The sequence below is a fragment of the Sturnira hondurensis genome, unplaced genomic scaffold (assembly GCF_014824575.4).
Source record: "Sturnira hondurensis isolate 20B ecotype Veracruz unplaced genomic scaffold, ASM1482457v3 Scaffold0002840, whole genome shotgun sequence".
NCBI classification, from domain to species: Eukaryota; Metazoa; Chordata; class Mammalia; order Chiroptera; family Phyllostomidae; genus Sturnira; species Sturnira hondurensis.
In genome coordinates, this window is record NW_028075471.1 from 12,326,740 (window position 1) to 12,348,726 (window position 21,987).

At 39.1% G+C, this 21,987-nt stretch overlaps 1 protein-coding gene across 16 annotated transcripts in view; it reads right to left on the reverse strand.

Annotated features, from left to right (window-relative positions):
• Positions 1 to 21,987, reverse strand: part of MAGI1 (membrane associated guanylate kinase, WW and PDZ domain containing 1) — a 614,474-nt gene that overhangs the window by 471,570 nt on the left and 120,917 nt on the right. Inside the window, exon 1 of one of the 16 annotated variants that reach the window (XM_037040899.1) lies at positions 15,186 to 16,766. The exons of the other annotated variants lie outside the window; for them this stretch is intronic. Within the exon in view, the coding sequence (XP_036896794.1) occupies positions 15,186 to 15,291 (106 nt within the window). The 5' untranslated portion in view covers positions 15,292 to 16,766. Of the gene's footprint in view, positions 1 to 15,185; positions 16,767 to 21,987 lie in introns of those variants that run through there. 16 annotated transcript variants of the gene reach the window in all.

Sequence of the window (21,987 nt, forward strand, 5' to 3'; positions counted from 1 at the left end):
AAAGCAACAGACGAGTAACACCAGAGACAAATGGAAGTTTTTCTGCCATGGTGGCAAAACACATTTGTGACCATTTAAACAGTGTGCTCAGCTTCCACACTGTCAGCCTGGTTACAAACAGCCCAGCGCCCTGCTCCTAATCACAGCCAAAAGGAACCTGCTGGACTGATTTAATGGCCAGCTCTGAGCAGATGCTGCCTTCAGTTTATCTATGGAAAAGGTGGGGCAGGCAGAGGAGCTGAAGGTGGGAACTGGTTTTGGCATTTGGCAGTTTCTTCCTCCAATGCTTCACCGTTCATCCTATCTGAGCTGCATTTGCCTGCTCCTGTAGCCAGAGCTCCACCAGCTGGAGCTGGATTGACCAAAGTCAACACAGACCTCACTCCGAATGGATTCCTTGCCATCAATCCACCTTAAAAAAGAAAGCTCCTCAAGTAAACAAGAGTATCCCCACCAGGCAGGCCCTCAGTCTAATTGGAGGTGAGTCAGCTCACCAATGCACCAGAGACTGGCTGAAACCTCCTAGAACATTTCTCAACTTGTTGATGCAAAGCCAGAAAAATGAGGTGGAAGCAGAGAATGAATAGAAGCAATTTCAGTTCACCGGGAGTCCCAGGATCAATAGTCAAACCTCTAAAAAGCAATCACCCTACCTTTGCTTCAAGGACTGGAGAAGACCAGATCCAACTCCAGCTGCAGCAGACAGAATGTCAAGACGGGAATAAAAGTGCTGTGCAGAGAAGTCAGGGTGACCTCCACGAAGGAAGAAGCAGGCTTCTTTGATGATTAAAGACTAGCTTGTGATCATGTTATTACACATGGAATAAGTGTTACAATGTGCCAAGTGACATCATGCTCAAAGCATCCCATGTTATAACAACCCTGGGCAACCAGACCACCTGTGTCCCGGTCACAGCCCCCCTGCACACTGACTGTCCTCAGGCAAAGTTCTTGCTTCTCTGAACTCAAAATCATCTGTAAATTGGGAATAATGATGATTCCCACAGCCCAAAAGAGCGTTAAAGGGTTTGAAGTGGACAGTGTGGGTAAATGCCTGGTACATTCTAAGAAGTGAACATCATTACTCCCATCTCACAGATAAGGAAAGCAGCCCAAGAAGGGATCACAATTTTGTCTTAAGTTACACAGAACTTAAGTGGCAGAAATGAGTCTGACTGCAGAGATCACTCTTATTACTATTACAGTCTCTCCTCTCCCCTCTACTCTTCCTCTTATCATCCTTGAGGGATATATGACATTATCTCTTGGCTTGTTTATGTGATAAAAAAAAAGAAGTCTTGGAAGAAAAATTAAAATTCCTTAAAAACCCATGGAGCAGTAACAGTAGTAGCAGGAGGGTTGTTGTCACTGCCGTGGTAGTACTCAATATAAGAGTGACCCCTGGCTGCCACTATGGGCTATGGTGTGTACACACACCGTCTCATCTCCTCTGTTTGAGAGACTGCAATTCAGCTAAAACATCAGGTATTTGGAAGTGGCAGCACCGAAGGAGAGAGATGTGTTGGCAGGATGATCACAAACAAGAACTATTGCTGAACGCACTATTGTCCCAAAACAAGCCCCTATTGTCCCAAAACAAGCCCCTTCTGACAGAAGGGGGAGGAGGACCAGCATAGCCAATGCCCATGGCACAGAGGCAGGCATTACAGACATCACATCTAAGGAGCTGATGGGCAGCCGGAAACCACAGACCACTGGGAGATGGTCCTGACTGAACAGCAGCCAGGGCGGGAAGAAAGGGCCTGAATTGGTCTCCACCAGAAAAAATCACAGTGAAGTCATTGTACTGAGAGGAAAATTCAAAAATATAGTTGTAACCTCCTAAATTAAAAAAAAAAATCAAGATAGTACTCGGGACATACATATTTAACAATGGCACATTTTCATCCTCTTTCACATTTTCATGGAAAATGAAACATCTCTGGGTCTCATTTTAACTCCTCCCCTGTACCCTCATCTCTACAAGGGCAGGGACTGGGTGCTGTTCACTGTTGTACACCCAGTATCCACAACAGTAGATGGTGCAAAGTAAGTATATTAATGAATATTTGCTAAATGCATAAGTGATGTTTCTAACGCTCTCAGCAGGCAGACACTAAGAACTAACTAAATAGGTGCTGATTAGCATTATTGTCTATTTTCCTATCTCAAAGAAGGACCCATTTACTTCTTTGAATCCCGACAATTCTCAAGCCTTAAATGCAAAGTTCATACTCAACAAGTGCTTTGTGAATACACAGAGAAAAATATGAACATTTGCCACTAAGCAGATCCCTGCCATCATAAATGAGAACTTAAATCAAACCAAAATCATACACACAGAGACACATAAATACACGCAAAACTCCTGCAATTTACTGTGTGTATACTGAACACTTCCTTCCTAAGAAGACAGAAGAATGTACACAGTAGAAAAAAATAATTAACCAAACAGCTGCTTTTTATAACCTGGCAACTCATCACTTTGATTCCTTTCGTCGAACAGAAAGCAAATTCCTTGAGGGCAAAAAGTGAAAAAGAGAAAAATCCAAGATTGCTACTTCAGTTGGCCAGATAAAGAGACAAACAGTAAAATTGAAAACTTAATTTATTACAGACCTCTTTTGAAAGGGGAAGACAATAATGTTTTAACAAAAAGGAGGTGCTTCCCCATACCAATGTTCGTTACTTATTAACACCTACTCAAACTTCCACTGAAAAATCCATAATATTTTATAACTAAAAGAAAAAAATCAAAGATTATCTAATGACTAAACTTCTCATTTTCCCAACAGAGAAAGGAAAGAGGTGTGGCAATTTCATAAGGAAATTATATTTTATACTCGGGACATTTACTGTTCTCAGAACGTACTATAATTAAAACAAACTAATTTGAGATCTGTAAAGGCCATTGACCCCACTGTAATTATATGCAGTTTTGTCCCCATTTCTGCCTTGTTCCTTTCTTCATTCCCCAGTTTCCAAGTATCTTATAACTTGACATCGGTATTTCAGCTACAGGCCAACAGGCATTCCCAAATCCACATATAGGAAGGGATAACAAAGACCAAAGCCTCAAGGGCAGATCAATGGGTAAAATGTGGTTATTCACTATGAGTACTCATCCAAGTTAAGCAGGCCCAACCCACCCTGACAAAGCCTTGGATTCATGCAGTGGGTGACACACCCAGAGCCCAAGAGGTTGTGGTTCCTCTACACACTCTGTGGTCTTAGCTCATCCTTCAAGGTCATGTGCAATACCCTCCTGTTACTCATAAACTTAAGTCCAGATCGATACAGAAGTCCAGTGAGCAATACGGAAGTCCAGTGAGATACAGAAAAGCAAACTCAGGTTTCCTGATTCCCAACCCTGTGATCTTTCTATGGCCCTGATTAGACAGAGACCATTTGAGAGGGCCAGGGCTGCAAAAACACAAGTGTAATTTGTCATGTTGTGGCACCTTCCCCAGCTCCCACAAACTAAATTAGTTTGTCTTTCAAGGCCAAGCTAAATGTCATCTCCTCTGTGAGGTCCACCTCCTCTTCCCTTAGCCCAGTTGAAATCAATCACTCCTTAGTCAATGACATCAACTCAGCCCTTTCCTTGCTCTATCCATTAAACTTCAATTCAGTCAATCCTGTAATGAACTTTATCATTTACTACTTGTCTTGTCCACGGGACTAGAAGCTCCTCGTTGGCCGGATTCACCTTTCTACTCTGCTCTTCACCCACAGCCTTCCACGCCCTGCACATTTGCATGTACTCATCGAAATGTTAACTCATCTGACAAATATTTACTAAGATCCTACTTCGTTCTGCACATTGCAGTAGAGGTATAACAATGACCAAGACAGAAACTAAAACTGCCCTCATGCACTTTTCACTCGTAAAAGGGAAGTCACATTAAAGAATTTATTCAAATACTGAAGGGTAGTACTGACTGGTCACGAAAAAATGTACTGTATTTAAGTGGGTAGGAATGGTGGGGGTAAGTAACAAGCAAGCGAAATCCTCTACTTGAGAGAGGGTCTCTATGTAGACAGGATATTTGGGGACATTCTGCATATTCTGTACCAGTAGTAGAATATATTCATTCAGAAATTTTTGGTGATCATGACTGCACCCATAAAAAAAAATGTCTTGGGCAGTAGAGCCAAGAGGAATAATTAAAAGTCGACTTCTGACATGTTTGTGACTGGAAAAGGGAGGGAGAAAATGAAGGAGGATTTTGGAGGAAATTTCTAAAGAACACTGATGAGATCAAATGAGAAAAGATCAGAGTGGTGAAAAAGAGTTTCCCCAAGGGAGAGTTTTAAGCTAAGAACTAAACTGTAACTAAGACTGAAGTAGGTGGGTTGAGGAGATGAGAACCAGAAAAGGTGTGGATTGTCCCAGGTGGAAGGAATAACAGTTATATCAAGACTGAAAATTATAAATAATCCACAAACTATAGGCACCCAATGGTTACAAAAGTAACCAATCTTCCTCCATCTCTTCTTCCAAACGTAGCAGCCAGATGCCTGCCAGCCTGACATGTCAATTCCTCCCAAATACCATTTCAGACAGGTTTCATTTCCCAAGAAGCATCACATATAAATTTAAAATCACTCTTGTCTTAAAGGACAAGATGGTCACAGGGCAGACATTGCACAGAAGGAGTTGAAAGACTTGGGCTTAAATGCCAATTGTGTGGTTAATATACCAGGTGGCCTTTCGCAAGTCAATAAACAACCTTCTGCCTTCCATTCTGTGCCTACAAAATGATTATTCAGAATGACCCTGTTTTTTAAAACACTGCAGTGTTACACTCTCTGCCAAGATATACCACTGAATCTGCTTTAAAATGATTCAGTCAATTCAAAAAATTGCTTATAAGTATTTAAAAGTTGTTTGTTCTTTTGACACAGATGAAATTTTATTCCAAAAGATTGTGTTTTTTTCTAAGTTGTTTGAAGTCTACACTGCAGCTTTTACATTAATTACAAAAACAAGAGATGGCCCAATTCTTATGCAGCAACTGGAAATTTGAAAGTAGACACACCACAGGCCAAATGTCCATGGCCCCACCTGTTAGCGCCTCAACAGAGCAAAAGGAACAAAGAGCAGAGAGCGCCACTTTGGAGATGACAGATCTCAGTTTGGATTCTTCCTCCCTCACCTCACGAGCAAAGCAGCATGACGTTGGGGCTTAACCTTCTAAGACTCACGTTCTTCGCGGAGTAAGTGGAGCTCAAGATGACCTTCACTGGCAGCTACTGCAGAGAACCAACCTCATAATACACTATTGACAAAATTTAGCACAGTATATGGCACATACGAGATGCTGAGCAAGTGCTAATCCAACTTAACCAAAGAAATTACAACAAGGAAGGCCACTTTGATAACCAACAACTACTGATTAAATATCCAGCACATGCAAAGCTCTCATTGTCCCAGGTACAACAGTCAAGACAGATGATAATAATTATACCCCTCAAGATGTACAGGGTGGGGCAAAACTAGATTTACAGCTGTAACTATGTGAAACAGAGTTTATTCTTATACCATTATTAATTACTGTATTATTTTCCACATGAACACAGGTCAACCTACTTTCGCCCCACCCTGTATCAAGTCACTTAATTCTCTCAACAGCCGAACTTGTACTATTACTGTTTCCCATTTTACAGATGAATGTAAATTGAGGGGGTAAACAGTTGTCCACCCAAGCAGTCAAGCTCCAGAGCCAGTGTCCTTGACCACTAGGATATGCTGCCCCTGCAGAGAAACAGGGAGTCACTCGCTATTCTTCACCATAGGAATATTATGATCAAAGAATTTTCTTAGAAAAATTATTCAGGCCATATTAACAAAGTTGAATGGAGGAGACTGAAATCAGAGAAACCAGGTAAGCTTGTTAGGGTACCCCAGAGAAAAGTGAAGGTAACAAGAAAGAAAATAAACATCAAGGGGACCAGCTTTCCAAAGACCCACCAGACTCAGACACATGACATAAAACATGTGGGGAAATTAAGTCTGACTGTATTTCTGGGGAAAGCTGGATCCTTTGGCCAACCTCTAGTCTATTACCAGGTATCCTCCAAAATCTTAGCAGAAAAAGAAAAATTGGGGGAAGGGGCAGGGAATAAAGCTGTTCCTCTTGGCCAAGGGCTATGAAGAGCCATTTTGTAGTGTGAACATGAGGTTGTCTCTAAAGTGTACTGGAGAATTCAGAAGCACCCAGGATCCAACCCAGACAATCTGGTTGTGATCCTAGAAAGTTAGGACTAACATGTGAGTGTAATGAGCTCATCTTACATTTGTAGTAAGCTCATATCAAATGATTGTACTTAGCCTAATGAAAGTCTAAATATACAGGAGAATGTGTTCTCAAATGTATGGTGCAGGGCTTCAGTCCTTGTGTTCTGAATTCATCCAGATCCACTTCCTAGCAGGTGAGCTGAATGGGAGAGAAAGCTCAAAATTCTTCGCACCCGAGTAAGCACTGGTCAAAAAGGCATGGGAGCCTCTGGAGAGGAAAGGGCGGGAGGTGACAGTGCCATCCTAGCACTGGCAAGAAGACACCAGGTTTCAATCGTGGATCATACAAATAACTCATTCTATTCCCCAACAACCTTCTGTTTGGGACAGACTTCCCAACTGGCTTGACAACAAGAAACAACTGCATTAAAATGCTACAAGAAACATTCCATCCTAGCAGTGATTGATTTTTTTAATTCCTAGATGATCATTCTAATTTGTGTATCATTCTCTGTAAGGTGAAGTAATGTGAGTTTGCTCCAGGCACTGGGGCAAGTCCCTGGCTCCTGCAAAAGCTCCTTCGAACCATCATGAGATATATATTCCAGACAGGCTTCTCTGCTGGCAACAGCAACAAATGCTAACCTAAAAAAATAAGTTTCTTAGGTGGCCACAAAATAAAATAAAAAGCTAAAGAAACAGCCTTAAAAAAGGACGGGAACCAAAATATTTTTAAAGATCTGGTTAGGAGGAGATAAGCCCTTTTTCACCTCTGGGTCAGTAGTTTTTACATTACTCGGTTTCATTTCAGTTTCAGGAAGAGTGAGTCTGATTGGCTTAGCTTAAGTCACATGTTCTCCCATCAGAAGGCAGAGAACCTTGGTTGACCGTCCTGTGAAGACTGAAAGGGACTTTTTCCAATAAAAGGGGTGGGGAAAGAGGAAGGAAGGGAGGGAGGGAGGGAGGAAGAATGAATAAGAGGGGAAGGGGAGGAAGGAAAGGGGATGTGCACTGACCCCTCCATGCAGAAAATGCACACATTCATCTTACAAGCATTCAGGGAGCCCACAACAGCAACTTACACAACTGTTTATCCTCCCAATTTCTTTCATATTCCAGTTATTTAGTGGGTCAAGATATATTAAAAAGATTAAAGTTCAGCTCTGAAAATACAATGGCCTCTCATGAGAAAAACATAGTTAAAACGCATACATCAAAAATGAACCAAGCCCTGGCCAGTGTAGCTCAATTGCTTGGAGTGTCATTCCGTAAACTGAAAGGTTGTGGGTTTGATTCCCAGTCAGGGCACACACCTAGGTTGCATGTTCGGTCAGGGAACATATGAGAGACAACTGATAGAGGTTTCTCTCTCACATCGATGTTTCTATCCCTCTCTCTCTCCCTTCTCCCCCCTCTCTCTAAAATCAATATGCTTATCCTCGGGTGAGGATTTAAAGAAAAAGCCAAAAAATCAGGGAGAGCCATAAAAAAGGATTTTGTTATTTCATTACATAACTTTTATTGAAGATGGATTTGTGATACTTCAGTGAGTAGAAAATAATCTTTCAGAAAATACACCCATGCAGAAGTTGCACTTGTCAAAAAGAACAGTAAAATCAAATAATAATAATAATAATTCTGAAATGAGACCCAAAGGACAAGACTATCTCTTTCACAAGCCAGGTGGGTCACAGGAAGGAAAACTTTAATACTTTTTAGACAAACAAGTACTTGGAACAATTATAACAAAGATTTATGTCTACAATTCCACTGAAACTGGCAATTTGCTCAAAGATTCTACTGCTATAAGACCATTCAGTTTAAACAGAATGTGTCAATTACTGAATTGCTAATATTCACACTTTTCAAAAGATATTCTTTGGAAGAGATTTGTTGCTTTGAACACTGGTATTAGAATATCCATTTGTAAAACACATGATACACATCAGGATTGCTACTGTTCTAACCCTTTCCATGTTCTTACCTTCCATCTCTCACCCTCGGACAGAAGGAGAAAGGGTAGCTGCAATTGTAACAACAGTTCATCTTGGTTTTTTTTTAATACATAAATCGCCTATGGCCATTTGGTAAAATATGACTTCTCCAAGTAAACCAAGTGGAGACAGTACATCTCTTGTTTATTAAGAAGAAATAAGGCTTTCAGTATTAATTCCCCAGACTACCAAAAAGAAAAAAGGAAAGAATTCTTTCAAAATTGTTTCCGAAATAAGTGAAAGAAAATGAGATTATAATAGCAAGTAAGACAGGAAAAAGGATGAGATTGAAAAGAGGAAGGTAAATGGAGAAAACAAGAATGGAAGGCTGTATTATTAAAGGGATCTAAAGTTGATGGGCAACTAATGCAATTCCGGAATTTACAATACAACAGAATGAGGGGCCTGTCCAAATTAAGCCTACCAGCCTCCTCTCCCACCCCTGCCATTTGCTGTCTACGATCACATACCACAGGACGCTAATGACAGAACATAAGAACGTGAGGCATCTGAGTGCAGGCTCACTACCACCGCGGAAGGATACACTGTATGACACGAAGTGGAAGAACAAAGGGAGACCTTGACTACACCACCATCTAGAAACACACGAAAATGGCAAACAGTGAAGAAAAGTACCTCCCTCAAATACAAAAAGCCATAGTTTCAAAGCATGGGATAAAATTAAACAATACATTTAAGACAATTTGAATCAATTCCCTATGAAAATACTGAACTATGATACAATGAACTTTGCTATCAGGTTAACAAAGATTTAAATAAAAAATAAAACTCCAGGGTTGCAGAGAATGTAAGTAAATTTGTATAAACATGATATGCACCAAAAACCGTTAAAAAATACAAATTCCATCACCAAGCAAAACTCCATGGAATAGCTGTCTCAAGGAAATATTCAGATAAATATACAGCATTGTATATACCTATTCACCATGGTATTGTTTATAAAATCAGAAGTTCAAAGAAAACCTAAATATTCACCAATAAAACTCACTAAGTAAATTATAAAACACTGGTAAAATAAGTATCTGAATAGTGACCAAAAAACTGATGCTTTACATGTACTGTGGACATCATTCCATAGCTCATATGGTTAAAAAAATTCAAGCTGTGCAATAGTTAAAACTTATGGGACAAACGTTCATGCAGTTGTAGGTCATATATGTGTGTATCTATAAACATACACACATTTGCATATACATTTATACACACACACTCATATATACATATGCTATTTAAAAACCAAACATTGCACAGTGGTTATCTTGAGTAGAAGTATCACAGTTTAGTTTATCTGTATTTTCTAAGTAGAGCAAGCAAGAGTGATAAACTAAAGCAAAGATACTTCAGAATAATCATGCATCACACTTACATATAGGTTAGAACCGTAACAGGCCAAACTTCAATCAGACTGAGAAATAAACTGCTGTATTCCAAATCTCCCTATTTTTACATAGTTTCATTCCCTAAGAAAAATCTTACTTTGCATCTATTCTGCAGAAACTATTCACATGTGAAAGTCTCATTATTAGCAAAATTATATTTTTTACAAATTACATAAATTGACAAAAACAAGGAAAAAATTAAATAGAAAATCATTTTTTCACCTCTATTTGGTACATCAATGGAATTTTTACTTAATTGCAAAATGTTAATATTTCAAGATTCCTTTTGGACAAAATTATAAAGTCATACTCTTCAGCAAAGACTATGAGCTGCCAACTAAAATGCATTCTCCCCATCCTCCAAATCCTCAGATGAGCATATGGTTGCCCTGCTTAAAGTCTCCCACTGCATCTGGTTATGGCCATGTGAACGAGGTCTGTCTAATGACATGTGAGCAGGAGAGATGTGTGTAATTTCCAAGACATGTCAAGAGACCTGCCCTCCCTGTTCCCTTCCCATGAACATGGAGGCTAAAAAAGACAATAATACTCTCTTAATGGTTGAGCAGAAATGGAATAGAACCCAAGTTCCCATCTCCACAGAACCACCACATTAGCCATGGACTATTATAGGACTGGACCATTATATAAAACAAAAGTCAACTTCCATCATATTGAAGCCACTATAATTTGGGGTCGTCTGCTAATGCAGTCAAACCTTTATCTTGGCAGATAAACAAAAAACTTGACTACAATGGAACCAGTCAGCTATTTAATTTCTCCAATCTGATCTCATGCATCTCTTCCAAAAAAAAATCTCGAAATTAGCTGTCACTTCTTAATCATTTAATACAGTACCTAGTTAACGTCAAAGGGTTCTGTAACACATAAAAATATTGGGTGTACTCACAATAAAATACTGATTAAGGATAGTTTAAGTTAAAAGAAAGATTTTCAGACAAGAGTAAAATATCTGCCATTTTTTTAAAAAATCCCAAAGACTATATGTATATGTATATGTGTATGTATAAAAAAACTGAAAAATATATCTTAAATCATTTACCTCTGTAGGATTAGAATTTTTGGTTGGGGACAGAGGGAAGTAACAGAAAACGTAGTTTTCTTCTTTATATACCTTTGCAACAAACATGTATTACTTTATTAATATTTTTAAGACTACCAAAAAAGCATATTTTAAAACTCTGTAAGTTATACTGAAATTAAAAATGACAGGGGCAGGGAAGACAATGAAATTTCTATCTACAAATAAAACCACAATCTTCCAAATTCAAAGAAATAAATTCATAAACTTGTAACTTTTACTATACATTAAAAAACTATAGCACACCATAAACTAGAAATCTATTTCTTTAACTTCCTTAACTTTAACAGATACCATAACTTCTCTTAGAGATGGTAAACAGGAAAAATGAAAACATGAAAAATTAAAGGGACAGAAAAACAAGCACTCCTTGTCTGGTTAAGACTTTAAACACAGGATCACAGGTCACCACTGGCATCTATAGAAGGACAGTGTTTTCAACCTGGATGTTAAGCCCATCTTTAAGCTTCAGTCAAGCTCTGAATTTTATCAAGACCTTATTAGGATGTCCATTAGCAGGCAGCCCATTATCAAATTTAGGCATTCTTTCATTGCAGAGGACTTACTGACACAGAAAAGTGCATAACTACACTATACTGAATGATGATGCATATCAAATATATGTTAATGTCCAATACACTGAACATTAGCAACCATGAGAGTTTGTATAATACAGTATCAATAACTGACTATATCATTCAGGCTGCCATTAGTCCAATACAGTATCCTGTATTTCATGAAAAACACCATCAAATAACACTTCTTTAGATTAGCAATACCCAATTTTTATTAAAGGTATACCTAGTTGATCAGCTAAATCACATTCTCACTACTATAAAGGTAAAAAGATCAGCCACATAACTGTGTGACATCATCAACTTTACATTTTCCTACAAAAGAGTGCTCCTAATCTTCATGGAACTCATGATCTAAGAAGCCATATTAAGCATCTAGAATTAATCTCAGCAACCTTACAAAAGCCCAAGGGTATTCAAAGATAGGCAGAGAAAGGAAGGACTGTATCGTTCATCTCCAAGGGCAGAACCAAGGAAGGTGCTGAGCATATAACAGGCACTTAATACATGTCTAACACTGGCAACCAGAGAATTCAAGAAACCCATCATCACTCAGAAGATCCAAATGCATCCTTCGGAGGCTAAGCTAGTGTGCACTGAAAGTTGCTAATGGCAGCAGAAAATAAAAGCATTTAAGGAGTAAATGGGATAAAATTTCTAATATCAATGAAAGCAGTTTTAGAAACTATCGAAATGCAAAAATTAATTTACAACTCGTAAACACACACACACATTTAATTCTAACATGTTTCCAAAGCTTTTAATTCCCCCATTCTAAAAATAATAGTAATACAAGAGAACATAAGTTTGCCCAAGATGCACAAGACATTAAAAGCCAATGCTTCCATAGACTGTGGGTCACAAAATCTGATGGAGAGAAAAGTTATTCCAAGGGGTATGGGATTCTATATGTATGTCAAAAATGATCTACATGCTAAATATATAATGTAATTAAAACATAAATGTTATATACATGCATATATATGTAATAGATATCATACGGATATGATACATAATAGGCATTACTGGATTCATAGTACTTTTACACAACTAACAGATTCTAAAAGTACAACTGATATTAAGTGAGCATCTGAATTTTGGGGTTTTTTTAACATACACTCCATAGATGCTACAAGACTGGAAACCATCACCCTATCCAGAGTGATCTTTCCACTGACCTAGGTAATATAATGCCTGGTAGAGTGGGAGAGCAACTAAATTAGCCCCAGGTCAGAGGGAAATGGCTACATTAACGAAGCATAGGAGACAAACACCTGATTATGTACTGGACAATGTGTGAGAGAAGAGAAAGTTCCATCAATGTAAAAAAGCAATTAGAGGTGCAGTTTCTGCTGCAGATTTTGGATCAGCAGAGACCTTCCATCCTCTTCTGGGCTTAGGGATACCTGCAAGCATTTTCATTGCAAAGTCGTACTTTTCTGTCCTCTCAGCTACTCACATACATAATGAGCTACAATAAGGACTATTTTTAATACTGCTAGAGACTGTCAACAAATTGCAAGCTCATGCCAACCAATTTTAAACACAAGTGATGCAGAGGAGTAACACTCACCAGGGAGCTGCAACTTGAGACAAATGTCATATTTCAATGTCAGGAAAACAGAAGAGTTTAACTTGAGAGGCCTTAAAATAACAACCATGCAAACTTATTTAAAATAAGAAAAGAAAAATAATAATGGCCATCACCATCTATTGAGAGCTAAAGTATTGGGTAAATTTACATTTATTAACTCCACAGGGCAATAGGCTCCAAAGGCCAGAGAACACACCATTGAGCTCTCTGGTTTTTTAATGCATACCTTGGAATCAGTAGAATGGACATTCTGTTTTCTATGCAACCAGAAGAAAACAAAGGTGTAGGTTATTCAAAGTCACTGGATAACAATTATGGAGTACCACCCCTTTTGAATTTTTATCTCATTAAACTGGTAATAAAATAAATATACACTTCTTAACACATAACAAAGGCAGTCAGAAATGGCTAAGTCAAATAAAATGTGTGAGGATTTAATAAATTAACACTGACATTAAAATACTTTATTATTCACTTTCCTAGTAATACACTATCAAAAAACAATACAACTTTGAACAATTCGAACCATCACATTTACATTTCCCCTTAATCTAGTGAAAGAGTATTAGAAATACGTTCCTGAATTTTAACCCACAAGCTGAGGAAAATAAAGCCAGAAAGAGAAATATAAACCCCAAGATGCAACACCCATGTTCTGATTAGATTTTGTGTTATGCAAGAGAAGTAATAGGAGGCAAAGTTAGACATAAAGACTTCAGTTTTAGTAAACGTCCATCTGTCCATCATCTACACACTCATATACAAGATGTATGAATCACATGAATTATATACAAATGAATTACTATGTACTAATATGTACTGAGCATCTATAATGTGTCATGTGGAGCTATAAATATAAAGGAAGCCATGTTTACCCTCAAAGAACTCTTGGGGGGGGGGGCGGGCTGGAAAATAAAGTTGACATACTTTGATACAAACGTGTGTGGTACAAAAAGAAGCAGGAAAAGAGGCACTTAACCAGGAAGAAAGGAGCTATAGGAGGATCTGGAACAGGCTGTCAGGTAGGACTGCCTGGAGGAGGTGCCACCAGAGCTAAAACCAAAAGCAGAAGTAGAATGTAAATCTATGGACATACAATCACAGGAATTGGTATGAGGATGTTCACACCTGTATATGGGTGTGCACTACAATCTTCCTTATAAAAGCCAAATGTGCCAACAAACTTTATAGCTTTCAACAGGTTATAATCTCAATGCCCATCTTGTGTGGTTCATTAAAAAAGCATGGTAACTACATGCATACACACATACACACACACTTATTGTGGTTATCATTTCATAATATATTCAAATATGGAATCATTATACCTATGATTGTACATAGGTACAATCTATGTACATATAAATTATTATCATATTATGTGTCAATTATACATCAGTGATTTTCAAAGGCAACAATAATTTTATCTTTCATGACTTCTGACTCAGGATTTTGTACAGAGTGCAGTGGAAATGTCTCGCCTCTGCTCCTTGGTGCCTGGAGCATCCACAGTGAAGAAGAGGCAACTCAAGATCCAGGGCTAGAACCCTCCAGGGCCTCGGCAGGGGACAGCCAATGAAATGCCCCAGCCACAGTGTGTTCCATGAGTCTGCTTCAGCCTCCTCACAGCCTACTGGCTATGTTCCAAAATCAAATGTCCCAAGACCATCAGGGAGAAGACATGTCCCCTTGTACAATCCTGTCTTGGAATTTTCATAGTGCCACTTCCACCATAGCCACAAGCCCCCAGATTCAAAGAGAAAAAACACAGACACCACCACCCCGTTCATCCCCAGAAGCAGTGCCCAAGTCACTCTGTAAGAAGAGTATATTGTCACTTAACTCAATTTCTGCCATAATCCCTAAAAAAAGCAATATGATTCCTAAAAATGAGTGAAAAAATCGAGGTTCAAAGGCTGTGTGAGTTGCCCAAGGTCACACAACTAATAAGCCACAACACTAAGATGCTACACCAAGCCTGTGTGACTCCAAATTCTATGGGATTTCCATTACATCGTTTCAAAAACATGTCATTGAAAACGTGCTCTACTTCAATGAAAGTCAGGACACATGCATGTTTTTTTTAAAAAAAATAAAGAAAAGTAAATCATCCCACAAAAGTTACGTTAAAAGAATATCCAAATATGAATTAACACATTCTGGAAGGTTAGCAATTAGAAATCCTATTATATACTTAGCTTTATCAATACTAAGCCTATTTGCTTTTAATTGAGGATTAGTGTAATAAAAGAGAAATAAATACCAAGAGCATTCTGCACCTAAAGTCCTTGGAATGAACAGGAACCACCTAGGACAGCAGTGCCAGCATCCAGTGAAGCCCAAACAGGACATGCTTGAGCAACCCCATGGGCCAACCCATCTCATGACAAGTCAAAAAGGGGTGTTCTCAGTCGTCAGGACTGACAGCCTTGAAAGTGCCGGTCCCAGCTATGAATGTCTCTTCTGGTACAGGAAATTTCACAACCCAGCTTTACTGCAGGCCAAGGACGCTTACCTCACCCACATTTGTTGCCTTTTGAAACCCTGCAGTGTGAGTGTTCACTGTTGTTATGGAGCCTTCGCTGAGGTCAAAATAACACACACCCATGGTTGTAACATTTCCAAATGGAACTAATAATCACAATGATGAGAAACGGAGACATTTCATAATGTATTTATTACAACAAGTCGAGACACCTCTTTTTTTCGGTATCTGTGATGTTCCTGGGGAACTGAGCAGTATGTACAAACTCTTTCATAATTCAACAATAGGCCCATCCATCCTTTGTCTCACCGCTGGAGTGAATACAGCGTCAGCATCAGCCCTGTCTCCCTCAATGGGTTAGCAGCAAGGAGAAGAGGCAGAATTGCTCCTTTAAAAACCCAGTGCCTCTTTTCAATCCCTTTTTCTCCACCCAACACCTTGACCAGGTATTAAAGAATACAACATGAAACACACACACAGCACTTATTGGTCTGGGTTTGATCAAGTAACATCTTGAGGATTCAGAATAAAATGCCACCTCAGAGCCAGAGACTGGAATTCTCAAAATTACTATCGTTCATTCCAGAAGGCAAGGCATAGTAAATACTCACTTTGTCTTTAAACATTGGTCAGGTTTTTCTTTCCAAACCCCTACAAGAATCTTGATATGACTAACGACCACCTATCCTACGCCTTTCTTTATGAGTGGGAATAACCTGACCCAAATCAATCATATACAGTTTGAAGTGCCAAATAGGTAGTTAATGACTAAAACCAAAACAAAATCATCGACATGGTGAAGCGTCTTCCAAAATTATGCCAAATCTCTCTTCATGTTAACCTTGAAAAACAATGCCCATCTCTACTGTCAAAACACTAAACACTTTTATCCTCTGAAAGAGTCCTTCAGTAATAATTGGCACTAAGCCCAAAAGAATATTCAACAATAGCATTGAATATCTCCCTGGAAACCAATTAATTATTCAGCATTCCTTAGCTGCCTTGAAGCCCAGAGATGCTCAGGCTATTCAAAGATGGAAACACTTGCTCAGGACACCTCTAGGGCAAGAGAGGACCACAGACTCACCCCACTGCAACACTCACGAATGGATGCTCAGAGGAAATCAGATCAATGACACCCAACAGCCTGGCTGACAGTGGGAAGCTGCACACAGACCACATCTATACCAGCTGTGGTATCTGTCTCCCTAAAGTCAGTGGACAAAAGGCAAATGTTGCAACAGATCTCAAATTAACACATGAGTAATAAACACACTTAGGCACAGAAGGAAACTGAGGTTCCAGTCACAAAAGTGAAGCCATCGGGATGTTAAATAATGACAACAACAAGAGTCACTACAATGACAGCACAACCGTGCCCAGTGCTGATGAGAAAGTTATTCACAGCAGACACATCAAAGTCTTCGACCCAGAAATTCCACTTCTGGGAAGATCTTCCAGGAAAATTATTAAAGTGTTGGGCAAAGATTTAGCTACAAGGGTGTTCATCGCAAAGTTACTTGAAACATGAAAACCTGAAACAAGTAAGATAACCAACACTAAGGAAGCAGTTAGATAGTATGTGCACACCCCGGCACACTAAGCAACCCTTAAAAATGACAGTGTAAAACCACTTGGGTTTCTTTTTTGACAAGGCACATATGCACGACATTAGAAAATAGAAATTCAAATAGCAACATGTACATATTTTAATTTAAATTTTATACACACATACATATCTAAAATAACATATACCAAAAGGGTAACACTGGTTATATTTGATTGGTGGAATTACAGGTGATTTTTTTTCTATTCTTTCTAATATTTCTGTAATAAATATGCAGTACTCTTTTGCATTAGAAAGCATTTATGCTACAGGTGGCAAACACAAGGCCCCGGGGCCAAATCCAGCCCCCCACCTTGTTTTATCTAGCCTGGCACCTGTTTCTATCCAGCGGCAGTACCAAGCTCTTGCTTAACTGTTAAGGATTAGTTACGTTTATACAGTCCTAAAATTACATTCAGCCCTTTGAAGGAGACCGCGAGGCTGATGTGGCCCCCCACCCCATGAAAATGAGTTTGACACCTCTGATTTAAGCATTTCACCAACATGCTTTTTACATAGAGCACTTGTAAAAGTGTACTGTTTTCAGGAGCCCAAATCCAAATATTTAACTCCATAAAAAGCCATCAGTAGCTCCTTCTTTCTGTAGAACTCTTAAGAATGAATGCTTCAAATAGCCTAACCATTATCTAGAAAGTCTGATATACCAGTCAGTGCAATGATTCTTTCTATAGAATCCTTATTCAAAAGGTATCCTCAAAATATCTATTTCTGCCATGTGTTTTCACCCAGAAATCCCATGTTGATTATGCCATACAAAATCAAACCCTTATTCTTCCCAAATAATAGCCCATTGAAAACTCTTTTTCAAAAAGGGTGTAGGGAGAAAAGGTGAGGATAAATATTACTTTACTATACACACCTAAGGAAAAGCGATAAAATACAAGTTTAGTGTGGCATCATATAATGTAGGCATTTACATGCAAAAATTAAATACACACATTGGCCTGTATAAACACATATGTGTGTGTGTGTGATTATGTAACAAAAACAAAAAGATAACCTGAAATTCAAAGTGTTGGTAAGTACCAAACATAGGAGTGAGTTGATGGCTCCTTCCTTTTTATGATTCATTTCAGCAAAAGTTCCTATTACTATTTGGGAATATTTATTATGCATAGTCCCCCAAAATATATTGACCTAGAACAACGAATAAAAACAATAGCAGCCAATGACAAAGCCATACATTGTCAATATGTCTTTCAAAAACAGAAAATGCATTCACACTGTGAAATCCCACTGAAAAGATTCAGCTCCAAGAAAGCAATCATTAGAGGCAGGAAGTTCACAATTATTAAGTCCATTTTCTCTCCATAACTCTTACTAACAATATGTACCTTTATGATCATTCATCTGAAGAAATCAGGCTTACCATGAAATGAAAACAGATCACAGGAAGACAGAGAAGGAACGTCAACCTCAGAAAAAAAGAGATCCTTCCCGAGGCGCTGTGAGATCACGGAAATGTCACCCGTGCCAAAACCACCAACCCTCTGACATGACTGGGTTAAAATCCCTTACAAACAGCAGTACCAGAGGAATACATGGAGAAGGCTGGAAAGAGAAGAAACAAGTCCTTATTTTTTAAGTTGGAAAATTAATTTATAGCAAGGACCTCGGTACCAATGTTAACTCTCCTTATACACACCAATGACCCACAGAGATTTTTAATACAATGTATAGTATACTTCACTTAACTTGTTTTCATTTTGAATTGGACTTCCAAAGGCAGATTAAAGTTAAAACTGGATTAAAAAATATAAATCAAAACAAATTCTCCCTGATGCATTAACTTTCTAGATACTATATAAGGCTTGGTCAAGTCCAAAGACTGAAATGGCCCTAAAGCCACAGAAATCCACATCTTGCTTTCAAATAAATAGGGAAAGGGAGGTTTTTCACATATCTTGCAGTTAATCAGTTGTATGCTTAGATAAAAAAGAATAATTAAATATAGGCCCATAAGAATTTCAGATCAGCTTTGTATTCATTACTATTTAAAAATCATACCCACTATCCAGGAAAAGAAAGGTATAAATCAAATATCACTAACCAACCTGCAAATGATTTCTCACTCACTATAATAAATATGGGTGAGAGGTAGACAGAAAACACAGGGTTATCACTGGAAAGAGGTTATAAAGGGGTGGATGAAAATGAAATGAGGCATGAATTAGGTGTCTAATTTTAGACTTGAAACAGGGTTTAGTATATAGTAGACACTCAATAAATGCTTACATAGTGATAGTATACTGGATGCAATTAATTTGCCATATCTGGTTGCCCAACACCATGCACATAAATACTATTGCTTGACTGGGTTCTAAAGTAGGAATTGGGATGGGAAGGAACTTAGTAACAGGTCCAACAAGCAAGGATAAAACCCAATTGTGGAAAACCACAGTGTTCCTGGGCAGATGCCCCATCCTCCAATTTTTTAGCCATTGTCGCACTCCTATCTACTGGGTACAACAGACACACCTCCAACAGACACACATCTAGCCACCATATTTACATGGAACTCACTATATTGGCAGTTTGTTGATCCTGGCCCTTATGGACCAATCAGAGCTCTGCCCCCTGAAATTTACAACTAGGACTAAAAGATTCCCAGTCTCAGTCTGGCTGAGACTGTGAGAGGAAGAAATGTATGCTGGGAGCTGTGGGCAGCCAAGTGCTGCTATGGTAGGTAGTCTATCTTAAGAGAAGAATATTTAACCAATGAATGCAAAAATAAGTGGAACAACATATTGATGTTTCTTTCTCCACCCCTCCTCTCTCTCACCTCTGTCTCCCACTTTCCTCTCTCTTCCAAATCAATAAATTTTAAAAAAATTAAGAAAAAACAATAGAAGAATGAAGCAAGAGCACATTGTGGGGGAAAAGACAGATACCTACAGAAAAAACTGACAAGGCCAAAGTCCTGGGTCCCAGGGTGTTTCTAAGGCTTGACTACATCCCTGAGCTTGGGTATCCATGAGGTATCTTATACCCATAAAATACTCACATGCACCCTCTTTCTATTGGGCTCAAGAACATTACACAAGTTGCAACTCACAGAAAACTCTATAATAAGTCCTGCGCAGAAGACTCTATAACAAAAATAATCAACAGAGAAGAAAAAAAACAAGATGAGGCCACAGGAAGAAGAAGGGCAAATAACCCAGGGTGGCCCTGAACAGATGTAGGGCCAGACCAAAGAAATGGAAACTAAGAGAGAACATACAAATGACAGTTCTGTTCATCCTCTGTGGAATGTCAGAGGAGTGACTAAACTGGCGAGAATATCAGTTGTGTTCACAGTGTTTCAGTATCTGCGAATACCACATTCTTTTCCTTCCTTGCACAGTCTTGTTTGAAACTCTGGCAAAATGCTGTACAGGGAAGCAATTGAAAGTTGGCTGAGATAAAGTTCTGAGATTTCGACTAAAAACATTCTCCCACTCACCGCTTGCTAACACCATGGAATATGACGACCTGCAATGGCGAGGTTTTCTTCATTTTGAAAAATATTTCTGTTAAGTTCAGAACGGAAAAAATCATCTAAATACATACACAAATAACTGCTCTTCAGGCTATACCAGGGCTCTGGTCCAATCCTCAGTTTCTGGGAAAACTGGTAAATTTTGTATAAACTAATTCTACTGTTCTCATTTCCTAAGAGACCTCCACGAATTTGCATTTATATATCCAAGAATGCCTAAAACCTCCCACAGTTGCCTGCTATCCCACAGAGTTCCAATTATTATTCCTTTTACTAGTGCATGCTCATTCTACTTCAAGAGATATCTACTGAGTTTTAAAAGTCATTCTTACTAATTAAAAAAAAACCACTTTTACCACACAGAACTCCCAAGACTGTTCCCTCCAAAAGGTCAACAAACCAAATTTTCCACTAAGACACTAAATACAAAAGAATACAATAATAAATCCCTTTGCGAGAATTTTCTGATATGAATGAATGACAACTTCTAATATAGTGACAGTAGGGGATGGATATTTCAGTTTGCTTCTGTTACTGAACAATCTCATAGGTTGGAATGTTAGTACTATACACACTAAAGGAAGGCAGACAAGCAAAGTTGAAGGACAGAACTCTCTCAAAGCTCTGGGCTGATCTCCCCAGAGGACTGATCTCCCCAACATTGCTCCGACCCCCAGAGTGCCTAACAAGGACAGGAGCCACAGACTGACGCCCTCTAAACGAAGCCCAACTTTAAAAGAGTAGAAAAACAACCGAAGGAGCCAAGATGGCTCCTTCACAGTGAAATTCCTGGCAATGCAGGGAGTCAGCAGCCCAGACAGAGACTTCAGAAGGCAGGAGTAGCCCAGGCCCCTTGATTAAGTAAAACAAACCCCCTATGGAGTCATTCATTCCTGCAGGAAGCACCCAGGGCCTGCAGTAATCACAAGCAGAAGAGCCAAGTTTGGCTGTAAAGAAACAGAGGAACGTGAGCTCAGAGCTCCGAATCTCTTACCTGCACCTGCCTGTGGCTCCCTCCCCCTTATTCCAATTAGGATGAGGCAGGCAGGGCTCCTCCAGCAACTAGGCGAAAGGGGCGAAAGGGGCGAAAGGGGAGAAAGGGGCGAAAGGGGCGAAAGGGGAGAAAGGGGCGAAAGGGGCGGGGCTGCCTGACCTCCGTTGGCACCTGAGTAGAGCAAACTGAGCATGCTCCCCAACCTGGGAGAACCACACTCTCAATTCTAGTTTAAGAATAGACCAGACCAGAGGTTATCCACCTTCTAACGTTACTATTAACCTAGGAAAATATGAGTAAAAACCAAAATTGCCCTAAGGAGCTTTATGAGAATTATAAATTAAAGATCGAAGGAAGGGAGCCAAAGGGTCTTTAGGGTCACTACATGGATCCAACAAGGCCACAGGCCCAATTGGGTAACAACAGCCACGGAATCTGTCCACATTCAGCCAGGGTCCCTTTAACTGAAGTCTAAAGGCAGTGCAGGAAGCGTG